Here is a 12,308-nt window from a genome sequence, read left to right on the forward strand (position 1 = left end):
TCGTACCACCATCTACAGTTACCCTGACTGTAGTACTAAAGTCGTACCACCATCTACAGTTACTCTGACTGTAGTACTAAAGTCGTACCACCATCTACAGTTACCCTGACTGTAGTACTAAAGTCGTACCACCATCAACAGTTACTGTGACTGTAGTACTAAAGTCGTACCACCATCTACAGTTACCCTGACTGTAGTACTGAAGTCGTACCACCATCAACAGTTACCCTGACTGTAGTACTAAAGTCGTACCACCATCAACAGTTACCCTGACTGTAGTACTAAAGTCGTACCAGTTACCCTGACTGTAGTACTAAAGTGGTACCACCATCTACAGTTACTGTGACTGTAGTACTAAAGTCGTACCACCATCTACAGTTACCCTGACTGTAGTACTAAAGTCGTACCACCATCTACAGTTACTCTGACTGTAGTACTAAAGTCGTACCACCATCAACAGTTACCCTGACTGTAGTACTAAAGTCGTACCACCATCAACAGTTACTCTGACTGTAGTACTAAAGTCGTACCACCATCAACAGTTACTCTGATTGTAGTACTAAAGTGGTACCACCATCTACAGTTACTCTGACTGTAGTACTAAAGTCGTACCACCATCAACAGTTACCCTGACTGTACTACTAAAGTCGTACCACCATCAACAGTTACCCTGACTGTAGTACTAAAGTGGTACCACCATCAACAGTTACTCTGACTGTAGTACTAAAGTCGTACCACCATCTACAGTTACTCTGACTGTAGTACTAAAGTCGTACCACCATCAACAGTTACCCTGACTGTAGTACTAAAGTCGTACCACCATCAACAGTTACCCTGACTGTAGTACTAAAGTCGTACCACCATCAACAGTTACTCTGACTGTAGTACTAAAGTCGTACCACCATCTACAGTTACTCTGACTGTAGTACTAAAGTCGTACCACCATCTACAGTTACTCTGACTGTAGTACTAAAGTCGTACCACCATCTACAGTAACACTGATTGTAGGCCTAGTACTGAAGTAAATGCTTACAAAACATCATTCTAGTGCAGTGTCTTTAATTGATCTTTCTATGCAAGTAAATCAATCATTGCCATTAGTGATCGATGTCCCCAATGATGTTTGTGTGGCAGTCCACCATCAATCCAATGTCATCATACAACCAGAACACATCAGGAATTGTAGGAAGACAAGGAGTATTCCTGAACGAAGACGCTGCTCGATTTGTTCTTAGATGATGGAATCAGGTAATTTACTTGATTGGACAGAATCTACACTTGTGACTTAACAGGGTAACAAGCCGTGCAAGTTTTGTCAATTGAGTAATACATCAAGTCCACCAAGAATAAATGGAGCAGGTCTTGAAGGCTCAAATATGTTCGATTGTGTCATCTTAATATTGTTGCTAAGCAACAGGGATAAATATACCAACACTATTGCAATACTGAAGATATACGAAGCTGGACAAGCAACAAAACTAGAAATGGGGAAAATCAACAGAACTTCAAATAAATTAAGGCTAATAAAAATGTAATAATTGAAAGCTAGATCCAAGTTTTGAAAATTTTCCTTAGATCTGGTGTTGAACCCCAGGTATCAATATACAAATATTTCAAGTCCACAAATTTATAGTAACATAAATGACAATTCCCTACAGAGCTCAACATAAGCCTGTTGATCAAGTACCAGGTAAAAACTAGTATAGACCCTTATCTTTTAGCTTTAGGTATGGTACTGTGAACATCATATTTTTACATTGGAACCATATTATTTCCAAAATATCAAGCTGTTAAGGATTGTGTTGTGACCAAGCATCCTCTCATCACATGACTTCAAAATGGTGATCTCCGCCCATGTCACATGTTTAATCGTCAAGGTTGACATATATATGACAGGTGTGGTATACGTAGTCTTCAAAGTGGACATATATATGACAGCATTATATGAACATTACTGAAAGATTTCCACATAAGAATGCCTGTTGTTTTCATAGTTACAAATATACCAAACAAGTTTTGTTTCCATTACAACATAAGATTTCTGATTCTTTTGTTCACTGATTATGTTGGAATCACAGGTTCAAAGAAGGAAGAGATACCCCACTCTAGGAGGAAGTCGGTACTAACTAAAAAATAGTTTATTTACTTCATATTCTGAAGTGTATCAGCCCATATGTTCCATACATTTCCTGGTGTATTAAAGTATAGTTATTGTATGAAGCCAAACAGAGTTGCTCCCCTTGTTTTATCTACAAAAATCTCTAAGGGATGGAATGAACAGCTGAATTTGTACAAAAATATCTGCAAATGTGTACCTGTATGATTTATAATAAATCTATAATTTAATTTGGTATTGATTCTGTCACCATACCTACAGTACACAAAACAGTTACACCAGGTAATTCTTGCATTTTCAATGAGTGTTAACCTTTTACTATACAAATCTGCCACTTACCAATACTGCCTCTGATGGTAGTTATACATTTAAGTAGCCTGTAAACAGTAGGATTGCTAACCTAATCTGTTTAAGAAAACATGCCACAAATTTGAGCAGTAACAATGATAACAGTACATTACTAAAGCCTGTATTCTTTTTGTGTTTATGAACTTAAAGGGTCACATCAGTACAAATCAGTGTGTAGAAAAAATACCAGAAAAACTAAACTTTTGAGTATGTTTGATGCTTTCATAGTCTATATGGTGATGAAGGTGTGTATTACAACTAGAGATTAATATAAGGCTACAGAGTTTAACTTTTACCCTGACAGTCAATGTGATAGGAATGGCGAGAATGACAGGACCATGAGATCATCTATCATTTTTTATAACAGTTCATATTTATACCTTTTCGTCATTCATTGATGGACACCTTCAAGACTAGTCAACGTATCAATGCATTCCAATATTCTCATCAAAACTGTCTCACCCAATTTTTAATTTCAAAATTTCACACTCAACATTAATGGTACAGCTAGCTAGATGGACCCATTTAAGGTTTATCATGATGCTCAATAGATTTCAATATTACAATCTTCCTACAGATTATATAAAACAATGCTGTCTATATTGTGCATTTTGTATATATAATGGTGTAGCTATTATGGTGTATGTTATCTTGTTAATATCATCTAGGACATAGGTTTTAATCACAGTCAAAAAATCATACGATGAAATCAAAACAATTCCTTTAGATTTTTCTGTTGAACTATAAAATATACAAATCAAAACACATGTAGATGCTTTTTAAACAATTCATTGGTAATTGTAACTGATCACAAAGCTTACTGATATCTGTGTAACTGACTAATAAATGATGCTACAAACCAATGAATGGGGAAACATAAAACAAATCGTCATAAAAATCAACAGATTTAATGCCAATCACAATTATAAGGCATAAAACCATCTTGGCAAACAAAAATCAGACACAAGCACTGGTTGTCACGGTTACAATGATGTCATCTCTCTACTATCACAATTGTACTACATATGAAAGAGCTTGAATCTGGAGTAAATATATACAGACTGACATAACTATACAACTATTACAAACGCCCTATTGTGTACCAAATGCAAGTGTTACCAATCAGTGCCAGTCAGTGTTTAACAATAGCACTGTAGCAGTAACTCATATACCGGTAATTGTTCAAGTGAGGAAAAGACAAATATCATTTAAAACTACCGTAATTAATATATAGCAAGAATATGCTGTTGATCGAATCAGAACAAAAAATAAATATTTGAAATCGTTATTCAATCAATGTTAATCAAATATTCTGGTACATGCATCATATTTTGTTTCATCTCTTTCACATAATACTGAGACTTGACACATTAAAAATCAAAAGAGGAGACAATATAGAACAAGACATAGAAAAAAACACAGGTATCTCGACCACAAAATACAGGTATCTGAGACACAAGATACAGGTATCAGTATCACACAAAATACAGGTATCTGAGACACAAGATACAGGTATCAGTATCACAAAATACAGGTGTCCACACAGGTATCTCGACCACAAAATACAGGTACCTGGGACACGAGATACAGGTATCAGTATCACAAAATACAGGTATCTGAGACACAAGATACAGGTATCAGTATCACAAAATACAGGTATCTGAGACACAAGATACAGGTATCAGTATCACAAAATAATGGTACCTGGGACACAAGATACAGGTATCAGTATCACAAAATACAGGTATCAGTATCACAAAGTACAGGTATCAGTATCACAAAATACAGGTACATGTACCTGGGACACGAGATACAGGTATCATTAACACAAAATTCAGGTACCTGGGACACAAGACACATGTATCAGTATCGCAAAATACAGGTACCAGTATCACAAAATACAGGTACATGTACCTGGGACACAAAATACAGGTACCTGGGACATGAGATACATGTACATGAACACAAACTACAGGTATTTGGGAAACAAAATACAGGTACATGTATCAGTAACACAAAATACAGGTATCTGAGATGCTAGAAACAGGTATCGATAACACAAAATACAGGTATCTGAGATGCTAGAAACAGGTATCGATAACACAAAATACAGGTATCTGAAACACAAAATACAGGTATCTGGAATACATGATACTGGAATTTGGAATTTGAGATACAGGTACATTGGAATACAGATGACTGACTCTTCAATATTATCACCAGTCCAAATTATAGAATCATAATCATAATTAACAAATCTAAAGATTACGTCGTTGAATTCTAGCATATTTGAAAATTGCAATGAATTTAGGAACTTTAATTTGATAAAATAATACACATGTCAGCAAGGCCCTCCACTATCATTACCACCCAAACTAGTGTTGGAAACTTTACCAAGACTGAACACTATCCATCTGGTATGTTAAGTCTTAGTGTAAACAGATGATCGGGTACATAATGGCTTTACAAGTCTTGTGAATACAGAAAAGATTATTTTCAGAAAATCAAAAGAAGGATGAACATATGGATGTTGATACAAAATTTCAAGCTATTGCACGATTGGTTAATTCTGTTTTGTTTGTGAGTGTAAATATCTAAATAGAATAATTACCATAAAAATCTGGTCTAATCAAAGCCTGCCAAAGAGTAAAGTAAGTTTTAAAAACATTACACAGACCTCGTGGGAGTTTCTACTTCTATCACAGTATTTCAGCTTGAACAAATTAAAACAGAACTTTGGTTGGTAAATATAATTTTATCTTAGCACTTTACAACAATGTACCTTTAAACATCTGTTGGTTCAAACACAGAATGACAGCACTTACTGAACAAGTATGTACGAACATATCTCTTCATCGTAGAATTAACTTCTTATCACATTAAATTATTACAGGACTTGTGTGTTAAGTGTTACAATGACATTTTCTTCCTTTACAGCCAATCCTTGTAAAAAGGAAGCTTTAAACATGACCGACACCTGGTGTGGCTCAATCACAGGGTACATACTAATCTGGTCACACCAAATCCAAAGCCATTCAAAGTCCTAATTTAATTTTTTAGGGAACTTTTCATGCAAAATAAAATACATTTTACAACTATTTTTGAAAATCCAATGGATTCCATTTTTCATGCATGATTTCAATGTTTGACAATTTTACTGTGGACTATTAATTAGAGAAACAAAATGCAATTTACTTTCTATCTGGTTGTGCACCTACTCAACAAATAATAATTCTTAAAAAAATTTGATTGAAAGTATATTTTTCAATATTCACATCTCTGCATAATTAAATATATAACACACTTAATCGTATATTCAAGGACTCCTCAAGGTCACAGGTCAGGATTCAAAACTTTTTAAGGCAATATAATAAATTCAAGGACTTCCCAAGGTCATAGGTCAGAATTCAAAACTTTTCAAGGCCATATAGCAAAGTTCAAGGACTACTTGATGTCAAAGCCAAGGATTCAAAACTTTTCAAGGCCATATATATAGCCAAATTCAAGGACTCCCCAAGGTCACAGGCCAGGATTCAAGGCTTTTCAAGGCCACAGAGCAAAGTTCAAGGACATTTCCAGATTGTATGCACCCTGTGTCATCTGTCAGTACATCCGTGACATTTCTACACCCTATAATTCTGATATGACTGTCACTTTGTGTCAGATAAAAACAAAGTCTAGTTGATTCAGTAAGTCTGTTGTTGACATCTAAATATTTACAATTTACAACCCTTATATATACATATATCACAATCATACATAAAACAAAACTACAACTTTCTTTCCAAATTCTTACTCAAGCTTACAATCTCTCCCCGTCATACACACACTCAAATATTATATATTTGCACAACTAGCATTCAAGTTTACTTGGTCTAAGCTATATACAGAACGTCTAGTTGTGGCAACTAGACAATGACCACCACATCGGTTCTCATCCTCTTCGATTCCTTGGTTTATAAAATATTCCTAAAACAGCTGTCAATCTGACAAGATTCAGATACAATTAATTAAACACAGAAGCTAGATTGGTTTGTATAGTAGAGTAGTCACATACTTTTTCCTGAATCTATGGGTACCACTTAGCACCATCACACCATCCTGAAAACAAGGATATCATTGTATTTCTTTATGGCCAATGCAATGAATCTATTAAATGATCTTTTCTTTTTCAAGACAGTAAAACTGTTAAAGTCACGAGAAAAAACATTTTTATGATGAAATAGATAACAATTTAACAGTCAATAAAGTTACATGTGCATCATGATAAAATAGTAGACAAATAATTACAGACAATAAAATCATCTTTATTACAGCTCAATTTACCATATATTTATCATTAAATGACTCTAATTACCCATTTATAAGGGACATACCAGTACTGCTATACTGATATAGCTACTGTTGGTATATACCTACCTTTATTGATAATGCATAAAGATGGTTTAACATCACATGGTTGGGTTCAGGCAGCAGGGTGGGCTCACACTGGAAAGTACAATAATTAATGTTTAATGAACATTTTGGTTTGGTTTGTTTTTGTTTAACGTCCTATGTACCTGGAGAAAAACCACCGGCCTACGGTCAGTACCTGGCAACTGCCCCACATAGGTTTCGAACTCGCAACCCAGAGGTGGAGGGCTAGTGTTAAAGTGTCGGGACACCTTAACCACTCGGCCACCGCGGCCCCTTGTTTAATGAACAAGATGTGATGCCACACATAATCAATGTGTACTGTGTGCTCATGTTGAGTGTCAGAGGCTAGTTGGGTGAGGTATGAGCTGTCTAGCATACCTATAACATGGTAAGTCTGGTGACTGTGTGACTTACATGAGCTGTCTAGTATATCTATAACATGGTAAGTCTGGTGATGGTGTGGCTTACATGAGCTGTCTAGTATACCTATAACAGGGTAAGTCTGGCCAGGGTGTGACTTACATCAGCTGTCTAGTATACTTATAACAGAGTAAGTCTGGTGACAGTGTGACTTACATGAGCTGTCTAGTATACTATAACAGAGTAAGTCTGGTAAGGGTGTGACTTACATGAGCTGTCTAGTATACATATAACAAGGTAAGTCTGGTCAGAGTGTGACTTACATCAGCTGTCTAGTATATTTATAACAGGGTAAGTCTGGTGACGGTGTGACTTACATGAGCTGTCTAGTATACCTATAACATGGTAAATCTGGTCAGGGTGTGACTTACATGAGCTGTCTAGTATACTTATAACAGGGTAAATCTGGTCAGGGTGTGACTTACATCAGCTGTCTAGTATATTTATAACAGAGTAAGTCTGGTGACAGTGTGACTTACATGAGCTGTCTAGTATACTATAACAGAGTAAGTCTGGTGACGGTGTGACTTACATGAGCTGTCTAGTATACTTATAACAGGGTAAGTCTGGTGAGGGTGTGACTTACATGAGCTGTCTAGTATATTTATAACAGGGTAAATCTGGTGACAGTGTGACTTACATGAGCTGTCTAGTATACCTATAACAGGGTAAGTCTGGTGAGGGTGTGACTTACATGAGCTGTCTAGTATACCTATAACATGGTAAGTCTGGTGACAGTGTGACTTACATGAGCTGTCTAGTATACCTATAACATGGTAAGTCTGGTGAGGGTGTGACTTACATCAGCTGTCTAGTATACCTATAACAGAGTAAGTCTGGTAAGGGTGTGACTTACATGAGCTGTCTAGTATACCTATAACAGAGTAAGTCTGGTGAGGGTGTGACTTACATCAGCTATCTAGTATACTATAACAGGGTAAGTCTGGTAAGGGTGTGACTTACATGAGCTATCTAGTATACCTATAACAGGGTAAGTCTGGTAAGGGTGTGACTTACATGAGCTATCTAGTATACCTATAACAGGTTAGGTCTGGCCAGGGTGTGACTTACATGAGCTATCTAGTATACTATAACAGGGTAAGTCTGGTAAGGGTGTGACTTACATGAGCTATCTAGTATACCTATAACAGGTTAGGTCTGGCCAGGGTGTGACTTACATGAGCTATCTAGTATACTTATAACAGGGTAAGTCTGGTGACGGTGTGACTTACATGAGCTGTCTAGTATACTATAACAGAGTAAGTCTGGCCAGGGTGTGACTTACATGAGCTGTCTAGTATATTTATAACAGGGTAAGTCTGGTGAGGGTGTGACTTACATGAACTGTCTAGTATACTTAGAACAGGGTAAGTCTGGTGAGGGTGTGACTTACATGAACTGTCTAGTATACTATAACAGAGTAAGTCTGGCCAGGGTGTGACTTACATGAGCTATCTAGTATACTTAGAACAGGGTAAGTCTGGTAAGGGTGTGACTTACATGAGCTATCTAGTATACTATAACAGAGTAAGTCTGGTGACGGTGTGACTTACATGAGCTGTCTAGTATACTATAACAGAGTAAGTCTGGTGAGGGTGTGACTTACATGAGCTGTCTAGTATATTTATAACAGGGTAAGTCTGGTGAGGGTGTGACTTATATGAGCTGTCTAGTATACCTATAACAGAGTAAGTCTGGTGAGGGTGTGACTTACATGAGCTGTCTAGTATACCTATTACAGGGTAAGTCTGGTGAGGGTGTGACTTACATGAACTGTCTAGTATACTTAGAACAGGGTAAGTCTGGCCAGGGTGTGACTTACATCAGCTGTCTAGTATACCTATAACAGAGCTTTTTGACATCGAAAATCTAAAAAAAGGGGGAAAAACACGAATTTACAGGGAACTGCATTGAAGTTTAGCGTTTCATTGCTCTGCCCCTCCGTTTACTCCTTTTGATCGAATGACCAATCAAATCGTTTGTTGTCGGATTCCTTCAGTGTCACAGCGGAGGTCTTGCGATGCATTACTGTCCCTTTGATCTTATCGTACATTGTAGTACACGTAACTGCCATGGCTTGACATGATGAATGAAATGAAATGTTCAATTTCGGGAACGATATACTATTTTCAACTTTCCCATATTTAGCACATTCGTAATTACAAAAAGATTTTTTTTGTTAAAACGTAAAATGTACTTGTGTTATCCTACACGTATCCCTCACGGTTATTTGTTTATATTGCATGATAAAGTGTGTTGATGTATATACTATATATCCATTTTATTTGAAAAACATACAAATGGGCAATAATTTAGCAGTTAACTCTAAATGCCGAAATATTTCCGTAGGAACAATTAATTGAAACAAACTGATAAATCTTGCATTTTCGGTATACAAATGATGACAAAATGATTTTTCTACATTGTTAAAAGAAATTATTTTACATCATTGTGGATATATATTTGTACATCTACATTTGCCTTCATGCTACATAAATGTGCTGTAATGAATAAATTGAAAATCATACATTTTTTTTAAATACAATACTACTAAAATTTCCCGTTTGAACATTCATTTCAGAATCAATAATACAAAACAAGCGACACTCGTTTTATCAAAAGTTTAATGATGAAAATTATTTTTAAAAGTGTAAAGAAAATTAAAAAGAATTGCCTCACTCGCAGGCGATAATATTAAAAGAAAGAAAATCTTTGATGGTACCTGGTGAGAATGTACTATCCTACACAAAAAGGAAACTTTTGACACATGCTATTTGTATGTTCACATCTTCCTTTTCTTTGGGGGTAGTGGCGAACACAAGTCGTCTTCTTCAGATATGGGTCTCACAAACGGATTGTTGAATTGGAGCTGATATGGCACGTGCATTATTTGTGGTGACGTTGTCGACGGGCCAACTACCATGTTAGATGGCGTTATCCAGTTAAAATTAGGTTGCCAGGCTATCGCCGAGTTCGCCGCCGCGGGGGTACTTAGCGTCGCAGATGTTTGAGTTCCCGTTGAAAACTCGGGGTATTGAACGCCCCTCTGTTGTAAAAGTTGCTTCACAGGATTGTTGTGAACTTTGGCTTTGTTGAATCCAAATTTTGTGGAACAGTCAGATTTTAATATTGCGGCAAATGTTTTTGCTGCAGAATCAAGATCCTTCGGTACAATACCTCTAAAACGTTTCTCCAAGACCGCTATATCGGGATGTATAGCCCCCATACAGAGCGTGCGAAGACCGTAGGCACCCACGGGATAATACTTCTCTATATCCGTGTTGACGAGGTAAGGCAAAACCTTACTGAAAAATGTATTACATGTTTCGTCGTACGTGTGCTGCTTTAAGCCAAGATTCTGTTTAAGTTTTTCAAGTTCTTTTGTCAAAGTTTTCACTGTCGCTGCAGCGTCCACAATTTGTTTTTTTTTAACGTCATGCTTATCAAGATCATTGCACATGTGAGGCCCTTCACACACGCCCCAATCACAGTTGCGTTTCGTGTGTCCGAGTCTCATGTGGCATTGCCCACACTGCAACTTTGTTTTATCAGCTTTTATATTAGGATTTGGTTACTTTTTTTCCAGAGCCTGTAGTTGTTCTTTAGCACTATCTAATTCCACAGTTTTCACATGCATGTCGTCCTGTAAATCATCCATCATCAGCTGTAAAGGTGTTTTATATACCTTAGTTGATCCATGCGGAGTACACACAGTGCCTTGGTGACTCTGTCCCACGACAGCCTGGTTGGCATCTACATGCATATCATGGCTATCATCCGAAAATAAAGACCGTGGCTGTAACAAATCATTTCTTTCTTTGTGACTTACAAATGGCTGTGGGGAGTTTCCATCAAATGTACGTAATTTCATTCTCCTCATTGATGTACCCGATAGAACTTTAGCACACCTAAAAGCTTCAGCAATGCAAGTATCGCTCACCGCAATGACCCAGGCTCCCTCGTCGTCAAGATATTGTATTCCGAATATCTTTTCCCGCAAATTGTCAATCCGACACTGTATGTCGCACCTCAGTTCTTCATATGTACAAACCCGATCTGGAATATTAAATTTCCTTATTTTCTCGTGTCCATATTCAATCTGCACCTGTAACGACTCCATAACTGTATTTGATACACTGCAATCGGTCTGACCTACATGTAACATGTGGTATTCTACGGGTCGCACGCTTTTGACCGTGACGTAACCTTTGTTGATTGGACGCTTCCATTTCTTGATTGAAATAGGGTTTCGGAAGGTTCGATTTTTTTTTAATTTTTTTTTAAATTAATCGTCACAAACATGTATATTTGGACTTTGTTTTTGGTGTTATCGTTAAAATAACCATTATAATATATAATGATCAAAAGCAGTATTTCAATTGAAATATTTAAAAGAAAGCAAAGCGTGACTAACACCAAAGCGACATTTCGTGCTTTTTATTATTTATTTTTAGATATTTTGGCGCCAGTGTCATAAATTGAAGAAAAAAAATCAAAATGACTACACGGAAAAACGCGAGTGGCAGAGAGTACAAAAAAGGAGACGGCATTAGTTCGGATTTAAGAAAGCTGATTGTCCAAGAAACATTGCATCTTGGAGGGAATGTTTTGACCGGAGAAATTCCTAGAGGAGTTTTTACCAAAGTTGCGGAAAAGTATAAAGTTAATCGCCAGACTGTAACAAATTTCTGGAGGCAATATGTGCCAGATGGCGCTCTGTCGGAAAAAACACGGAATACATTGGGAAGACCAAAGCTTAATACAACCGATATTGAGATGATACATTTTTAAAAAAAAGATAGACCATCTATAACCGGGACAGAACTGAAACAAAAATTGATTGAATATTCCCCCGTCTCGGGAAAAGTTGATACTTCTACTATATACAGAACTATGTCAAAAAAATTGGATCTTACATATAAACGGATTACACGCCCATCCTGTGACAGGTTTTCGCAACATAATATGGTTTACACACAAGCCTTTATGGATTTTTGCAAAACGGTAC

General features: G+C 36.8%; 1 protein-coding gene and 1 long non-coding RNA gene across 4 annotated transcripts in view; one reads left to right on the top strand and one right to left on the bottom strand.

Annotated features, from left to right (window-relative positions):
* Window positions 1-5,763, top strand: LOC117323973. The gene is made up of 2 exons (XR_004531877.1): window positions 1-4,489; window positions 4,534-5,763. It is a non-coding gene; the product is annotated as an uncharacterized LOC117323973 (long non-coding RNA).
* LOC117323972 (5'-AMP-activated protein kinase subunit beta-2-like) overlaps window positions 3,357-12,308 on the bottom strand; it is a 25,495-nt gene continuing 16,543 nt past the window's right edge. For all 3 annotated transcript variants that reach the window (XM_033879543.1, XM_033879542.1, XM_033879545.1), the window contains exons 6-7: window positions 6,884-6,952; window positions 3,357-6,565 (exon numbers count right to left, since the gene is read on the bottom strand). In XM_033879543.1, the coding sequence (XP_033735434.1) occupies window positions 6,488-6,565; window positions 6,884-6,952 (147 nt within the window). In that variant the 3' untranslated portion in view covers window positions 3,357-6,487. The remainder of the gene's footprint in view (window positions 6,566-6,883; window positions 6,953-12,308) is intronic.

This window comes from Pecten maximus, chromosome 3 (assembly GCF_902652985.1).
Source record: "Pecten maximus chromosome 3, xPecMax1.1, whole genome shotgun sequence".
Lineage (NCBI taxonomy): Eukaryota > Metazoa > Mollusca > Bivalvia > Pectinida > Pectinidae > Pecten > Pecten maximus.